General features: G+C 52.5%; 1 protein-coding gene across 1 annotated transcript; it reads left to right on the forward strand.

Annotated features, from left to right (window-relative positions):
- Window positions 1-1,902: 1,902 nt before the first annotated feature.
- On the forward strand, window positions 1,903-13,710 carry LOC138498382 (forkhead box protein H1-like). The gene is made up of 3 exons (XM_069622158.1): window positions 1,903-2,124; window positions 10,207-10,311; window positions 12,011-13,710. Exons 1-3 carry the CDS (start codon window positions 1,903-1,905, stop codon window positions 13,154-13,156), a joined length of 1,473 nt encoding a protein of 490 aa, XP_069478259.1. The 3' UTR covers window positions 13,157-13,710.
- Window positions 13,711-16,598: the final 2,888 nt, after the last annotated feature.

The raw sequence follows: 16,598 nt of genomic DNA on the forward strand, positions 1-16,598 counted from the left end.
GATATACAGCTCACGAGTGCCTGTAGCCTGTTCGGTAGCTCGGTGGGTTCGGGACGTGCTGCCTGCAGTAGCGATGCACGTGGGACATGGATGCCACTGATTCTAAATGCCCCCCCAACCCCACCCCAATGCGTCCTCGTCATTGTGATATTCTCACGCCTATTAATCGTGTAACATTGCCTTGGGTAAGAAAACCTGGGGGGGATGGGGAGGGCAGGTTACAGGAACGTCCCGCTGGTACAGGAGCAAAGTTGCACCGTATTAGCACTAGAGTAAAGTTTGCCCCAGTGCAAAAAACATTGGGGCCATATTGGAAAACCTGTCCACCGTGACAAGTGTATTTTTTCATGGAATAAGCACTAGGGAAATTGGCCCAGTGCAAAAAATATGCACTTTCACCGTGTTTTCATCAGGAGAAATATTGCCCGAGTGCTAATATGGAGAGGTGTTAGCACCAGGGCACTCTTTGCATTTAAAGTGCTATTTTTTACTGGGCCAGTTTTTCTTACACCATATACAATTCCACTTCTCACAGTGCAAATGTTTTCTGATATGAGCGCCTGGAGACCAACCCCGTTGGTGACTGTGCGCTATATAAATACCTTTAACATTAACATATGGCCCCAATGTGTTTTGCACTAGCGTTGCCCTAGTGCCACCACGGTGTAATTGTGCAATCGTGGAACGTTTCTGCAATCTCGCCCCTGTTATTTAAGCGCCAAGAGTGAACTCCTTCCGTGTTGTGCGCTATGCTCCTGCCCATCCGTGCAACAGCAGCGACCCCTCCCCGAACCCCCCTCCCGCCCCCCCTCCCCCCAGCTACTTGTAGGATTTCACTCCTGCGTTTACACGTTTCTTCACTTTATTCCAAGTGGTGGTGTTCTTCGCCCTGGGGCTGGGGCAGGATCAGTCGGGTGTGAGATGTTGTTCTTTTCAAATTGTCATCGCACCGCTGGCCTGATATGCACGTGAGAACTGAGGGGCCGGGAGGGTAATAAGGGCGCTCGTTTGGTAGGCTCGTAACCGTTCCTCCTTAGAGCCAGTTGGCAGTCGTTATCTGCTCTCAGGGTCCGGTGGCACCCCCACTCCAGACACCCCGCCAGTTGCGAGCACACAGGGCCGGCTGGCCTGCCTGGGATTGGATAACCTGCCGGGTTTGCCGCCCCTTATCCAGGCGCCATTGTCAGCCATCAGGGCAGTTATGTTTTCACGTGGTGGGGGTCAGCGTTCGCCCCCTTTTGTTCGAAGTTTCCCCTTCCAATCCACCACCCAGCCTTTGGGACTCCTGGAGCCCCCCGCCCGCCCCCCATTTTCACCTCATCGGATCAGTGCCTGGCAGCCTGGCCACCTCACTCACGCCCACCAAATCAAGCAGATTAACATAAAACTGCTGATTTGTTTTTTCTTCCCTGCCCCCCTCCCCTTGCTGAGGCACTACCCTGGTGCCAGCAGTCTGGGGTCCCAGTTGTTGTGGGCCTGTCACATCAGCATGACAAAGGCCAGTGACGGTCAACAGCAAGAGGCAGTCCCAGTACAGGAGAGGAGGCAGGTGTACCTGGGCCCGGGGGGCCTCCAGAAACGGCCGTGCCCTTGAGGAGGCAGCACCCCCCACTGAGGTCTCGCTGGCGTGGGTCCTCTGTAAGCACCAGAGCTCTTGGGCTGAGAGCCCCTCCTTCGTGGAGCAGCAGACAGGCCTGTAAGGTATCCAGAGTAGACCACTCCTGAAGACCCCGGACTATAGTAGCACTCCATCCAGGCCTCGACCTCCTGCAACAGCCGCAGCCAGCCCGTGGGGTGCCGGGGCGGCGTGCTCTGAAGGCCTCGCCGAGACACCCTCTTGGGACAGGCCTCCGAACCCGGTCCTCCTCTCGCCGAAACTCTCTGGACTCCACCACATCCGCCATGGACAAGGCCTCGGTGGTGGGACCGGCTAGGGAGGTTGCCCTGAAGCCTGAGTGGTTGCCACCAGTGGGGTGCAGCCCAGGAGCCGTGGAAAAGGAAGGGCCGAGCAGGGTCAAGAGGAAGAAGAACTACCACCGCTACGCCAAGCCCCCCTACTCCTACCTGGCCATGATCGCTCTGGTCATCCAGAACTCCCCGGAGAAGAAGCTGACGCTCTGCCAGGTAAGGTGGACCCTCTCCCCGCACACGCACCCACGCGAGGCCTGGCCTCTCCCCGTGTCTTCAGCATGGCCAGAGGTAGAAGCTGTCCCTCTGCCAAGTAAGAGGACATCACGCCCACGAGAGGACTGGCCTCTCCCCGTGTCTTCTACGTGGCCAGAGGTAGAAGCTGTCCCTCTGCCAAGTAAGAGGACATCACGCCCACGGGAGGACTGGCCTCTCCCCGTGTCTTCGGCATGGCCAGAGGTAGAAGCTGTCCCTCTGCCAAGTAAGAGGACATCACGCCCACGGGAGGACTGGCCTCTCCCCGTGTCTTCGGCATGGCCAGAGGTAGAAGCTGTCCCTCTGCCAAGTAAGAGGACATCACTCCCCATATACAACCCCACGGGACGACTAGCCTCTCCCCACATACACGCCCACGAGAGGACTGGCCTCTCCCCGTGTCTTCAGCATGGCCAGAGGTAGAAGCTGTCCCTCTGCCTAGTAAGAGGACATAACTCCCCATATACAACCCCACGGGACGACTGGCCTCTCCCCACATACACGACCACGAGAGGACTGGCCTCTCCCCGTGTCTTCTGCGTGGCCAGAGGTAGAAGCTGTCCCTCTGCCAAGTAAGAGGACATCACTCCCCATATACAACCAGACGGGACGACTGGCCTCTCCCCACATACACGCCCACGAGAGGACTGGCCTCTCCCCGTGTCTTCTGCGTGGCCAGAGGTAGAAGCTGTCCCTCTGCCAAGTAAGAGGACATCACTCCCCATATACAACCAGACGGGACGACTGGCCTCTCCCCACATACACGCCTACGAGAGGACTGGCCTCTCCCCGTGTCTTCTGCGTGGCCAGAGGTAGAAGCTGTCCCTCTGCCAAGTAAGAGGACATCACTCCCCATATACAACCAGACGGGACGACTGGCCTCTCCCCACATACACGCCCACGAGAGGACTGGCCTCTCCCCGTGTCTTCAGCATGGCCAGAGGTAGAAGCTGTCCCTCTGCCTAGTAAGAGGACATAACTCCCCATATACAACCCCACGGGACGACTGGCCTCTCCCCACATACACGACCACGAGAGGACTGGCCTCTCCCCGTGTCTTCAGCATGGCCAGAGGTAGAAGCTGTCCCTCTGCCTAGTAAGAGGACATAACTCCCCATATACAACCCCACGGGACGACTGGCCTCTCCCCACATACACGACCACGAGAGGACTGGCCTCTCCCCGTGTCTTCTGCGTGGCCAGAGGTAGAAGCTGTCCCTCTGCCAAGTAAGAGGACATCACTCCCCATATACAACCAGACGGGACGACTGGCCTCTCCCCACATACACGCCCACGAGAGGACTGGCCTCTCCCCGTGTCTTCTGCGTGGCCAGAGGTAGAAGCTGTCCCTCTGCCAAGTAAGAGGACATCACTCCCCATATACAACCAGACGGGACGACTGGCCTCTCCCCACATACACGCCTACGAGAGGACTGGCCTCTCCCCGTGTCTTCTGCGTGGCCAGAGGTAGAAGCTGTCCCTCTGCCAAGTAAGAGGACATCACTCCCCATATACAACCAGACGGGACGACTGGCCTCTCCCCACATACACGCCCACGGGAGGACTGGCCTCTCCCCGTGTCTTCGGCGTCGCCAGAGGTAGAAGCTGTCTCTCTGCTTGGTAAGGGAACACACATCCCCACGGGAGGACTGGCCTCTACCATGTGTCCCCGACATACCCACCAAGGGAGGACTGGCCTTTTCCCCGTGTCCCCGGCATGGCCCGAGGTAGAAGCTGTCCCTCTGCCAGGTAAAAGGGCATCACTCCCCACCCCCCATACATCCCCACGGGGGACAGGCCTCTCCCCGGCATGGCCATAGATAGAAGTGTCCCTCTGCCAATTAGGAGGGCCCCTCTCCCGGTTTCAGAATGCGCACTTCGTCTGCAGTATTTTCAATATTGTGCGTTCACACGCGTCTAGGGTACCACCCCCGTCGTTATCTAGAATGCTTATACCGCGCTAGCTTCAGATACTCGGGCTCGGCTCAGGCTGCAAAACATGCGTCTCATCCGATATGCCTCTCTGCTCATCCTTTCGCGAGACGTGAACTTCAAAACCCCGAACCTTACCCCGCATACAAGCAACCTGTACCGCACTATTCATACGCACGCACACACGCAAGTAGCAATCTGATTTCATTCGCCGCCCAAGGATGAAATGCGGAGCCTCCCCTGTCCCGGAACTGAACTATTGTGCTGGCAGTCAGTTTCGTTATAATTTGGAGGGTTTACACCCAGATTTTTAATTGATTAATAACAAGTTGGTGTATTTTTTTTGTTGCCTTCTCCTCGTGCTACTGAATGATTTTCCCAGGGCTCGCGGGAATTCGCAATCCCCAGAGGCGGGACACTGTAGAGGCGCCAGGTGATGACAAATACAAACACAACAAGGCAGCACCATCAAACCGGTGTGCACGTGTGAAGGGAGACGGTGGAGGGTGGGGCGGGGTCGCCGGAGTGGGTTTGTGCAAGTGCAGTCCTTTAATACAGCGTGCGGGATACCTACCTTGATATAAAGTACGTCACTAAATAGCTCGGTGGGTTGACCTTCTGCTGCTGAAATCTGCCTGCCACCCCAGACCCTACGTTAGAAATGCACTTGGCTCGTGCTCCACCTTTCGTTTCCGCGAATGCGCAGCGGGAGGTCGGATCGGGGGTTGGGGGGAGCATTAACCACAGCTACACTTCAAAGCTACGGGCGTTTGCTTTTTGGTCTCCGCCGCACCGCCTGTATAATATTTAAATATGACAGTTTTAGATTTGGCTAATTTGCCAGCTCATGGCAAACATGCCGCTCCGTGGGTGCCCTTGTGTGTTTTTCTGCGCTGGCGGGAGTGCGGTGCAAGGACGCATCGCATGGGCATGGCATGGATGGCCGTGGGAGCGACTGGAGAGGGGCGTGGAAGGAATCCCTGCTTAGCTTTAGAGAGGCACCGAAAGGCTGCCCTTGATTGGCCACATTTGAGAGTGCACTGCCTCCTGTGTACAGCGGGGGGCGGCAGAGGACCGTGGCTGAACATGCCTGTACACAACCCAAGCAATCTCAACCTCTTTTGCTATGTGTAAATGCTGGTTTCTCTTTTATTTCGCAACTGTTCAAAGTGGTGCCTTCATTTTTTAACTATTTTCTTTGGGGACTTTTCCACAGTGAGGCTGAGGTGAGACCCGAACGACTATGTCTGCGTTAAACCAGCACACCTATACAATAAACATATATACACGTCCCACGTGAAAGACTCCTGCCCTTCTTTCTCTCTCTCTCTCCACGCTGGTGCAGGGACTGTTCTCTGTGTGTTGTTACTATGAACAGGGCCGCGTGACGTTTCTTGGATTTGTCCAGGGTCTTCCTGACCCCATCGGAGTTTTCCCGCCATTGAGCTCAAAAAGTCCCCACAATATGGGTTAAACTTGCTGCCTTGGCTCTACAGTGGGGCCTGTGAAGGGCCCTGCCCTAGTCTGCCAGGCAGAGGTGAACGGAAGGACATGCCACATGATGCAGGGCGTCTGCACCCAGGCATGGACTGGCCTACAGAGCGATAGGCCCGCGGCCGAGCCAAAACCGGGCAATGCTTGTGTGGGACAGTTTTTTGGGTCAAAGTGGGGCACTTTTTTTGGCCAGTGTGATGAGTTGCTTCACTATGCGGCTACCAGTTTTGACCATTGTTGCTGAATAAATATTCTATAAAATGCCTAATTTGCTTCACATGTTATCAAAAAGTCCCCACCCCCCATTGGCGCTATTCAAACAGCGTCACACAAGGAACGAGTTGCAATTTCCAACTGTGGGCCACTTTTTTGTTGGTGCCCGAGACCATTTTATGCCCCAGACTGACCCTGTCTGCAACCAGTGGCTCCTCGTCTCTCCAGATGTTTTATTCTGGAACCCCCACGGCCGACATCCAGCATAGTCAACGGTGAGGAATCCAAGAGCGGACTTACGTTACATTATGGCAATTTAGTGCTTCCATGGCGGCCTGGCGGAGCCTCAATTCGCAGCGCTTTCCCGCTGCCTGGTTTTAGAAGGAAGGGTAATTAGGGCACCAATGCAGGTCATGTCTTATTTGGGCTATGCCAGAGTACGTTGCAGATTAAAAGCGGCGATTGACTGCGAAATGGACACACCCAGAGTACCGCGCGGTAATCTTCATTACTCCGAACCCTCTTCGTCCTCGTCACAGTCTTGCAAAAACAAACCCCGCCAGCCCAGCGACTGTAGTGTGGCTTGCATAGGAGAGAATCGAAAGACGTTCTTTATGCTGGGAAAGTAAGACGTTTGGGACATAGGAAAGTATAATTGATCTTTTGCCAGCCAGCACAGCCTTGCTAGTGTGCTATGCCCACTTTACACATCAATTCCAGTTTCCTTTAGGCTCACATCATATCCGGTTTCCATTATGTTCATTTAGCCTGCCAATGCCTGCCCTTACCTGGCCTCTCCCAGCTGCCCCTGCCTCCCCCTTCTGCTGCCAGGGCCCCGTGGTGGCAGCAGCCCGCCTGGGTCTAGCAGTAGAGACTTTACCCCCGGGCACTGCCTGCCAGTAACTGGTAGGTTTGCTGGGACAGACTCCAGCCGCGGGTAAGCGCGCCTGGGTGGTGCCCGTGGAAGTACGCCCCCTCTCTACCCCCACACTGGGAACTTGTTTTCCCGACACACGTACATTCGTTTTCACATCGCCGGGGCAATGGTGCACTTTGCACGGGTCGTAGTGCGCCAGAAGGAATCCGATGTGCACGGGTCGTGGCACCAGTTAAATTACTAAATATGTCTGGAGCATGGCACCATTGGGAGCCCTGCCCGTGTCCTCGAGCCAGGCCTAAGCCATCCCTCACCTGCATCGCTAATTGCAGGAGCACACTGATCACACGTGGCTGCAATGGCACCGCTCGCACCGGCGGCGGCAGCACTAGCTCTCACACACTGGCCATGTCACGATATGTCATTTCATGGCGCCATGTCACGCTTCCCCCGCAGCAGACACGAGGCATCCACACTGTCCCCGGGACTGGTGCAGGGCGACAATAACACACAGAGACCGCTGCACCCAGCAGAGCAATGGCGACCCCGCTCCAGCCCCCACCACATCGGACCCAGGAGTGGAAGACTCCTCTTGTATCCCTGCTTCGCCTGCCCCCTGGCTGAAACTCTATAGGGTCAGTCTCACCCCGCCGCCATGGGCACACGACTTTTCAAGTCCCCACTGCCCCCCCCCCCCCCGCCCCCGCACACAGGCCCCCAGCAGGCAGAGCAGAGAAACTGCCCCCCCCACCCCCCGAACTGCCACCGTCCAGCAATCAGCATGACACTACATCCAAGGACACGGGGGAGCCCCTCGTCCTGTTCCTTACCTCCAGCCCTGCTCTGTACTCGTCACCCCACTTACCTCCTTACTTTTTAATCTCTTCTCACCTTACACCCCAAGCCAAATGCCAGCTAGCCTCCTCACCACCCAAGTAACCCCCACAGAGAGCCCCCCTACCCATTACCGCACACACACCACCATCTCCAGACGCGCAGCGGCCCTGGTACACCAACGCCGGCAGCTCATTGGTCTAGGGTTCGCCCCCTTCTGGACTGGCAGGCACCCAAGCGGCATTGCCTGGACCCACAGGGATGGGGTGCTTCTGGCCTGCACCCACCAGCACCACAGGCTTCGCGTCCACATCTCTCTCCTCCCACCAACCCTCACTCCCATCTCTTCTATGACCACCTGCCAAGAGACCACCACAGTGGTAGCCAGTGTGCCGTGGAAGACGTCAGCTATAAAGCGCTATATTGCCCTCTTTTTAGGGGCTGTGGGGATGAGGACTGAGAAATTCAATGTGCGAAAGACTCCACAAAGACAGCTTCCCCCCTTCAAGCTATAAGGTTGTTCTCAACATCCAACTGACACTTTCACAAGCACCTACTCAACATGAATTTAGGTGAGGATGCATGGATTAAAAAAATACATATTTTAATATTTATAAAACACAGTCAATAACAAACATATATTTAAAACAGCACCATTTCATTCTGGTATATATGCAGTATGCATATATACCAGAATGAAATGGTGTTTTAGACACACGATTTAGACCAGTACATTTTGTTTAGGTTTTTTTTAAATATATGTTTATTATTGATTGTGTTTTATAAATATTAAAATATGTATTTTTTTAAATCCATGCATCCTCACCTAAATTCATGTTGAGTAGGTGCTTGTGAAAGTGTCAGTTGGATGTTGAGAACAACCTTATAGCTTGAAGGGGGGAAGCTGTCTTTGTGGAGTCTTTCGCGTAGTGCCATGTAAGACTACATTACATTAAGACATGTCTTGTCATCCTGTCATGAAGGTTTATGTCCTGTCACGAAGTGTTATGGTATGTCATGATAGTCTCAGGAGGATAGCTCAGCGGCAACGTGCTCGCCTTGGAAACAAGATGGCACGAAGCAACACGGGTTCGATCCCCGGGTCCGCGCTTAGAAACCCCTGGGTATTAAGTGGGTTATAAATAACCATTCATATCATGTCATGATATGTCCTGTATTCTGTCACGATATACGTCAATATGTCATGTTATGACATCGCATGTAAAGATGTCATGTCATGCTATATCATTTGACATGATGCCATAATCTGAAACATCATATCACATTTCATGATGTATGCCATGATAAATGTTCATGTCACGATATACCAGACCATGGCATGACATTCCCAGTTATCTCCTGCTGGACATTACAAGTTAGCTCCTTGACATTTGCACATAGTTTGACTTTCCCATTAAGCTCCCAGTTTACACAATGCCAATAAAAGACCCCAATTCTTCCCAAAATACTATGGCGCAGCTGGAGACACCCCGGTTCTGCAGCTCATATGGAAACGGCACGGCACGGCACAGTACAGCCCCCCAGAGAACAGTGAGACGAGGCTCGGCCCCTCATTCTGACACAAGGTCGCCAAATCCTCAGGCTAGAATGAGGTGCCTACACCCCGATAGCAGTGACTATAGCTTCGCTGTTCGCAACCCAAAAATAACTAATTTTTTTGATGCCTTTAATTTCACATGTTCACCTTTTAAAACTCACAAACAACAATTTTCTTTACTTTTCTTGTAAACCATAAACACCCACGTATCATGTTTTAACCAGCATTAGTACCCTCGGGAGTGACATGACATTCGCTCATTGGCAGAACTCTTGACTATTTTTCCCTGGACAGTCCAGAGTTTCGGCCTTGTCCAAATCCTCGCCGGGTCCACGCTCTGCCGCCTTCATCAGGCCCGCTGGGGATTCCCCCGTCTCCGCATCCGTCTCTATGGCCCGCTCAGGCCCCATGTGTGGCTTGCGTTTGTGCCGGTGTAACATCTGCCTCCTCATGTGTCGGCGGCTCGTCCTCTCACGCCGCCCATGCTTTCTGTAGTGCCACCCTTCCAGCCAATATCCCATGGGTGGCTCTTTGGGCAGTGCCCGCCACAGCGCACGCAGCCCGTCCTGGGGTTACTAATAGGTGTATGCCCCGCCCCTTCTGGGTACACCAGGTTGTAATGTCCCTGAGCCTTCGTTAATGCCCTTGAGTTTACTTTGGCTTCCAGGGCCATTATGAGACGGTGTAGACCCCTGGAAGGGCAATACAGCTTATTTGCAGCATTGGAAGTTTGGGGAGCCATTGTAAATAATGGGTCAGCAGAGAGCCTTAACCACTGTTACAAAGCTAGATGTTTCTCTCCCAACACTCTGCCTCAGTGCTCAGTGCCTTCCCTAGCCAACCCTCCATCAGGACAAAGCACACAACACCCTTCTGCGCCGGCTTCCATTTGTTTCTCGTCTGTTTTTGTGATTTGGGTTGGAAGGTTGGGAATATCACATAGTTGCAAGTGCAGGCGTGTTTTCACGTAGTGCTTTGAAGGAGGGCTCTTGGCGCCGTTGAACAGTCCCACTCTGTGTTCTGTGAAGGATCCACTGTGCCTTTGTGAAGTGCTCAGAGGGCCTGGTCCCAGAGGCCTGGCCCATCTCACGAGCAGGTCATGTCTCTAAACTACTCTCGTTTGTCTACTTTTCAGATTCTTAAGGAGATCAGCACCCTCTTTCCTTTCTTCCGAGGAGGCTATCAGGGATGGAAGGACTCAATCAGACACAACCTGTCCTCCAACAGCTGCTTCCAAAAGGTAAGACATTGGACTGGAATCTTAACGGTTTTGGTGGTGGTTATGGTGGTCAAAAAAGGCCTTTTGCCCAATGCACCTCATTGGGGTTGCACAGAAAGTTATGTAAGGTACAGCAGTGGCCTTCAAACTGTGGACCTGGCCCGGACAATGCCCGGGGAGTGGGGAGGGGGGGCTGGAAGATGCAAGGTCATTTCAAAAGGGAGACCAGTGACTGCTTTCAATAGAGATTCCAAGCAGTTCTTGGATATAGGGGTGACCCACCTACAATATTCATACTCAGCAGGTGGGCTCTGCATTAAAAAGGTTTGGTAGCAATGATTTAGGGCAAGGAAAATAAACTCTTCTTGGAAAAGGGCTTTCGAAAAGGGTGAGATGGCACGAAAGCATCCAACTTGATGGGAGACTTCTCCAGTCTGCAGACTTCTTATCTACTCTTTACTCACTCACCCTGCACAGTCGCCAGCCCTTCTTGCACAGTCGTCAGCCCTTCCTGCACAGTCGTCAGCCCTTCTTGCACAGTCGCCAGCCCTTCCTGCACAGTCGTCAGGCCTTCCTGCACCGTCGCCAGCCCTTTCGGTGTATGTTAGCAGTGAATGACATAAGGCTAGGCAGCAGGAGTCCCTCCAACTTTTCCTTCGCTCACCTAGTGCTAACATGGCTGTAGAGTTAAGGGCAACCAGGGGTTTGCTAGGTCTGGAAAAGATCCAGAGCTAGGCTAATCTCGGGAATTGGGGCTTGCTAGCCTTTTGGTTGTAGGCCCTGAGCTTCTATCCTGGGCTACCACCAAAAGACCCGGGGCTATAGCCCCCCCTAGCGATGCCCCTCAGGGCAGCTCATATGTTGGCAGTGGAGTGGGCAAAATACAGTGCAGCACACATATAGCATTCAATAAGAGATTGCGCACACCACAGCTATTATAAACAAAGATTGTATCTTTTGTGAAGGCAAGTAATTTTGTTGCAGGTTATAAGTAAGTACATATTATTGATAGCAGTCTTTTAGCATTCTCGACTTATATGACATGACATGATTGGTTATTTATAATGCGCTTAATACCCATAGGTTTCTAAGCGCAGACCCGGGGATCGAACCCGTGTTGCTCTGTGTCGTCTTGCTTCCAAGACGAGCACGTTGCCCTTGAGCTATCCTCCCGAGACAATATGGTTGTGACCCTGCCTTTTGGGGTTACCTACAACATCCACTGTGTAGGGAACCAAATCTACATGTCTAGACACTAGGAGTACCTGGGAATCTGAGTCTACTTAAACAGAAGCCGGCCTCTGATAGGAATCCGTGGGAGAGGTAGACTGTTCGGGTTGGGTGAGCAGGATATGGTTCTGGTGCTGCAGTCCCTTCCAATGTGAAAGATAGGCCAGGTATTATAGAAAGGGCTCAATTGCATATGTCTGTTTTCCCAACAGGCAAATGATAGCTACTACATTTGGTAAATTAAAGGGTTAAAGTTCACCAGTGACAGAGCTGGCCAACCGTTTTTCATTACACGCTCTGGCGGCGACAATGAGGCGCTGCAGTAAAGCAGGATGAAGACTAGCGCACCCGCAAAGGTGCAGAACGGAAGCGAAGGATACCTTTGTGCATATGGTTGTGGTGCACTAGTGCCATTGTCTCATGGGAGCATGTCTGACCCTGATCTTCTATCCGTCCCCTCGCAACTGACCTCTCTCCTGATTTCTTCCAGGTGCTGAAGGATCCAGGGAAACCACAATCCAAAGGCAACTATTGGACCGTGGATGTCACCAAGATCCCCCTGGATTCTCTCAAACTGCAGAACACCGCTGTGGCCCGGCTGGAGAAGACTATTCTCACCCAAGACCTCGCCCCCTTCATCCTCCAGGGCTCAAGCTATGGCTCGGCGGTGGCAGTGCCTCAACCCTATGCGGGTAGAGCGGGCGGGATGCCCCCAACTCTCCAAGGGAAGGAGGCTGTGTGCGGTGCAGCACAGAATGCTAAGAGGGTTTTACATGGATCCCCAGGACCCAAACTTAATAGCTCATTTGCGATAGACTCCCTGCTACAGGATGTACGCAAGGAGAACTTGCTCAAGAGAACCTCTGCCCTTGAGAAGCATCACCAGGAAGTGGTTTCCTTCGGCCGAACTCTGCTGCATCCTTTCCATCCAATGAACAGCCCCGCTTTGGACACATCATTCTTGAGACCTCCTTGCAGGTCGGGGTATTCTTCGGCGGCCTCTGACCAAGAATCGCGGACTTGCTACTCATGGGGTCCTTCCTACCCTTACAATTTTGCATCCAGTCCGCCAGTCGACACAAGGACCTTCTCTCCCCCTTTCAGCACATCTGGGCGCTCCACAATCGGAACCAGTACTGATGAAGAGCGAGAATCCAGGAGTCAGAACCACAAACCAGATGTTCACATGCGACCGGTCAAGCGCCCAAGCATGGAAACAGAAATATCAAGCTCCGGCTCTGAGTGCGCCGGGGATCTGGAACACAATAAGCTGCCCAGACAAGACCCTCTTCTGCTGGAGGACCTGCCAACATCATACACAAAGTATGTGCCCCCCAACACTGTCGCCCCGCCCAGCATGTTCCCCATCTTTACGTTCCCCGTCATACCGTATTACAGCTACAGCCCAATGAGCTACATCGGTCCGGCCTACTGGGGCTTGATGCCGTCAATGGGCAGTTCTGGGCAGCAGAACCCTCAACCTCCACTTCCGGTGGACCTGGACCAGATGCTGCAGGCTGTGCCGCCCAACAAAAGTGTTTTTGATGCCATAGCGTGTAAGCCGGGGGACATCCTTCAACCTGTGCTCTACAAAGTCCAAGACGGCACAGCCGGGGCCATGTTTAGACCCTTCTGAATATGTCCATTGACTGGCCACAAACATTGGCAGATATGAAGCTGGCACATGTATGAGGGGTTTTATGTGCCATATGGAGTGGGTGGAAGGGGGCTAGGTTGAAAGAAGAGCCGAAGCCTGGCATGTTGTCCTTGGGTAGCATTGCCGATAACACACCGGTGAGGCCGCTGGGCAAACACTACAGCCCCGTGCAACCGGCGTGGCCCTCCTCTCCCTGGATTCGGCTCCTGCTGGACAGAAGCCATAGCAATGGACAGTGCAGAGGTGCCAAGGTCAGCTGCCAGGCTTGGCATGAAGCACCATGGCTAGATCCTGTGCTTGCCCCTGGCACGGTAGCTGCTTAGCTACTATTGCCTAGGGCCGCCCTCCAATGCAGGTGAAGAACATTGGAAGGGTGGCCCAGGATCACTGCAGGAAACAAGTGAGCAGTTATTTGAAAAACCAGAGTCATCTTTGGCTGAGAGAGCACCGCACTTAGAATGAATGCAGCATTTTTATTGTAATGGTAAAACTTGGTTAGGGCTGATGTGTCGGAGCCAATTGTGATAATATATCTTCAATTATTCATGGCCCAGGAATTTGCTGCAAAGTTAACCGTTTTATCCATGAAATGTTTTTGGAAGAAATAAAAATATTTTGGTATTTTATTGGTAATGTGTCTCCTGCCACGGTTGGATTTAGAGTGGCGCGACTGAGTGAATGAATGACTGATTGAATGAATGATAGAATGATTGCGCTAAGGATTCATGATTTACAAACTTGGGTGATTTCCGGCCCTCCCCCCCAGAATAGGTTGGATTTTATGTGTGTTTAGATTCTACAAGATGCGGCTTCGTGGAAATGTCTACTGCTCTGCTAGAGTGCATGGGTGAGTAGTGGCTAAACCGCCCACTCAGCTGCACACTACTACTAAACCAGCAGTGATCCCAATCATGAAGGTGAAACAGACGTAGCCTGACGGGTACATTGTTTGGTAGCGCGAGCCAAGGGAAGGCTACAGTGCCAGGAGGGATGTGAGCTGATCGCAGACGCAACCCAAACAACTAAAGCAGAACCGTTCCAAAATAAAGTAACGCCCAATCACGGTTGTCTAAAAACAGAGGAGTTTCATTAAACGATAATAATGCAATCAACGGGCTGTAAAAGAAACGAGGGAGGACGCAGACTTTTGAGAAAGGGCTCTCCGTATAAACAAGCAGAGGCGTTCAGGCAATCCTGTTGGGCACCAATGTCAGTGCTCAATGTTATGTTCTTGATGAAAAAGGTACAAAAGGGGCATTAAGAGCCACTGTGGCCCCCAAAGGAGACCAGGGGCAACGGATCTCTTCACAGTGCCTTTATTCTTGTCTTTGGGGGCTCTAGAGCATCCAGAAGGTCCTCTTGGTGCTTTAACTGTGATCGAGCTAATGACGAGACGGTTTGAGTCGATGCAATTCCACTGGCAGGATGTGCCGAGTCAGTTCTACGGTACCTGCCCCGAAGGATCGAACCATGGCTTGGGGGTCGGCTGGCTTCTGCTGGGTCCAGTTGGCATTTGCGAGGGCAAATTTGATGTCTTCAAGGAGGTCGGCAATTGAATCAGTTGCACCCATGAAGATCGAGTCTGAGGGCCGGTTGGTAGAGGTGGTGCATGGCAGTAGGTTGCGCCAGCGTCTGGATGGCTCAGAATGCAGCACATAGTTCATAGTGTCTGTAGAGTGGCAAAATCAGCACTGCAGGTGCTTGGGCAGCTTGAAGGTGTCAGGCCTGGTCGTCCCGGTTCAAAGGCATCTCGGGTGGCAAAACAGGATTCCAGCTGCTTCAGGGCTTTGGGTCGCTGGGAGTCCCAACCCAGTGGCTCCAGGGTAAGGTGAGACCTCATGTTCTGCTCTCCCACTCCAGGGAGCTCGACTGCAACCAACAGGGGGTCCTTCACCTCCAGTGAACAGGTTTTTGGTTGAGTTTCACTTTCAGCCAGTCGTGATCTTGGAATTCTGACATGCACTGCAAATCCATCATTCGATTTCTCTTTCTATCCTCTGATAGACTTGGGGCCACTGGTGGTGCTCCCCCTTTGTTCTCTCAAGAACTTGCTACAAGTACTTCTCTATCAGAATGTCACAGGCCTGCAACTAATGATGGAACTCCACGTCGCATCTTCTCCCAGACATTGAATACATGGTTGCATTTCTCTTAGAACTTTTCATGGGTTTGAAATACAGGCTTCTTTCTCAGTCTGCCCCCAGATTTCAAAGCTAATATTCTCATAATCGATGTTTCAGTTGGGCTAGGGTCTGCAAGCATCAAACATTATTGATATTGATACTTTATTTCTATCGCGCTCGTACACAAGTGTTTCAGAGCGCGACGAGTCAAGGGAGGGGAACAAGGGAGAACTAAACAACGATCTTACTAGGCCCAGTGACATTGAGAAAGCGCAAGTGCAGGGGAGAGGGAAAGGGGAAAGTGCATGGGAGGGGGGAAGAAGTGGAAAGTGCTGAGCAAATGAATAAATAAATATCAATAAATAAAAAACAACAAACAATGGCAGTGCAGCCAGCAAGTGACAAGAGTGGTTAGAGGCTAGGTTTAAGGCACCTGACAGGAGGTGTCCGAAAAGTGCAGAAGAAAGGGGGGGGGGCTGTCGGGTTACAGACACAGACCCCAGCGCAAGGGATTGCCAGGAGGCAGTGCTGGTGGGTGGCAGGGTGAGCAGGTACCTGGGCCCGAATGTCAGAGGGTGGCCAGGTGCATGAGGCAGAACAGATCAGCTGGCGAGTGGGGGAGCGAAGGCAGAAGCAAAGAAGAAGGTCTTGAGATGCTTCCGGAACTGGAGAAATGTTGTATCTCATTAGTGGTTGCATATGGACGGGTAGATTGGATTTTGTTCTTCACTCTGCCTCGAACTATAAAGCAACAGTTATTCTGCTTTGCAAAACAAGGGGGGTTCTGGGAGTCCCTCTGCCAGCACTAACATGGCCCATTGACCTGTTCTTGGGTGGATGGCTCCTGGGAGAGTCTCAACCAAGTCTTTAGCTCACTGTCCCTAAGTCCTCAAGTCTCTCTCTTCTTTGGTAGCAAGCACTGATAGGCTTCATCTCCCAGGATACAATAAACCCTCAAGTCAATAAGCCCTCAAGCCTCGCTCTACTTTGGTAGCAAGCACTGATAGGCTTCATCTCCCAGGATACAATAAACCCTCAAGTCAATAAGTCCTCAAGTCTCTCTCTACTTTGGTAGCAAGCACTGGTAGGCTTCACCTCCCAGGATGCAATAAACCCTCAAGTCAATAAGCCCTCAAGTCTCTCTCTACTTTGGTAGCAAGCACTGATAGGCTTCATCTCCCAGGATACAATAAGCCCTCAAGTCTCGCTCTACCTAGGTAGCAAGCACTGGCAGGCTTCACCTCCCAGGATACATTAAGCCCTCAGGCCTTGCTCTACTTTTGTATCAAGCACTGGTA

This window comes from Ambystoma mexicanum, chromosome 5q (assembly GCF_040938575.1).
Source record: "Ambystoma mexicanum isolate Mex_15411 chromosome 5q, UKY_AmexF1_1, whole genome shotgun sequence".
NCBI classification, from domain to species: domain Eukaryota; kingdom Metazoa; phylum Chordata; class Amphibia; order Caudata; family Ambystomatidae; genus Ambystoma; species Ambystoma mexicanum.

What these genes read in the sequence shown, in the direction of transcription:
- LOC138498382 (XM_069622158.1), top strand. Translation starts at nt 1,903, where the DNA reads ATGGACAAGGCCTCGGTGGTGGGACCGGCTAGGGAGGTTGCCCTGAAG. An exon ending in AGAAGCTGACGCTCTGCCAG is followed by an intron (nt 2,125 to 10,206) that starts GTAAGGTGGACC and finishes TCTACTTTTCAG; the next exon opens with ATTCTTAAGGAGATCAGCAC. An exon ending in CCAACAGCTGCTTCCAAAAG is followed by an intron (nt 10,312 to 12,010) that starts GTAAGACATTGG and finishes GATTTCTTCCAG; the next exon opens with GTGCTGAAGGATCCAGGGAA.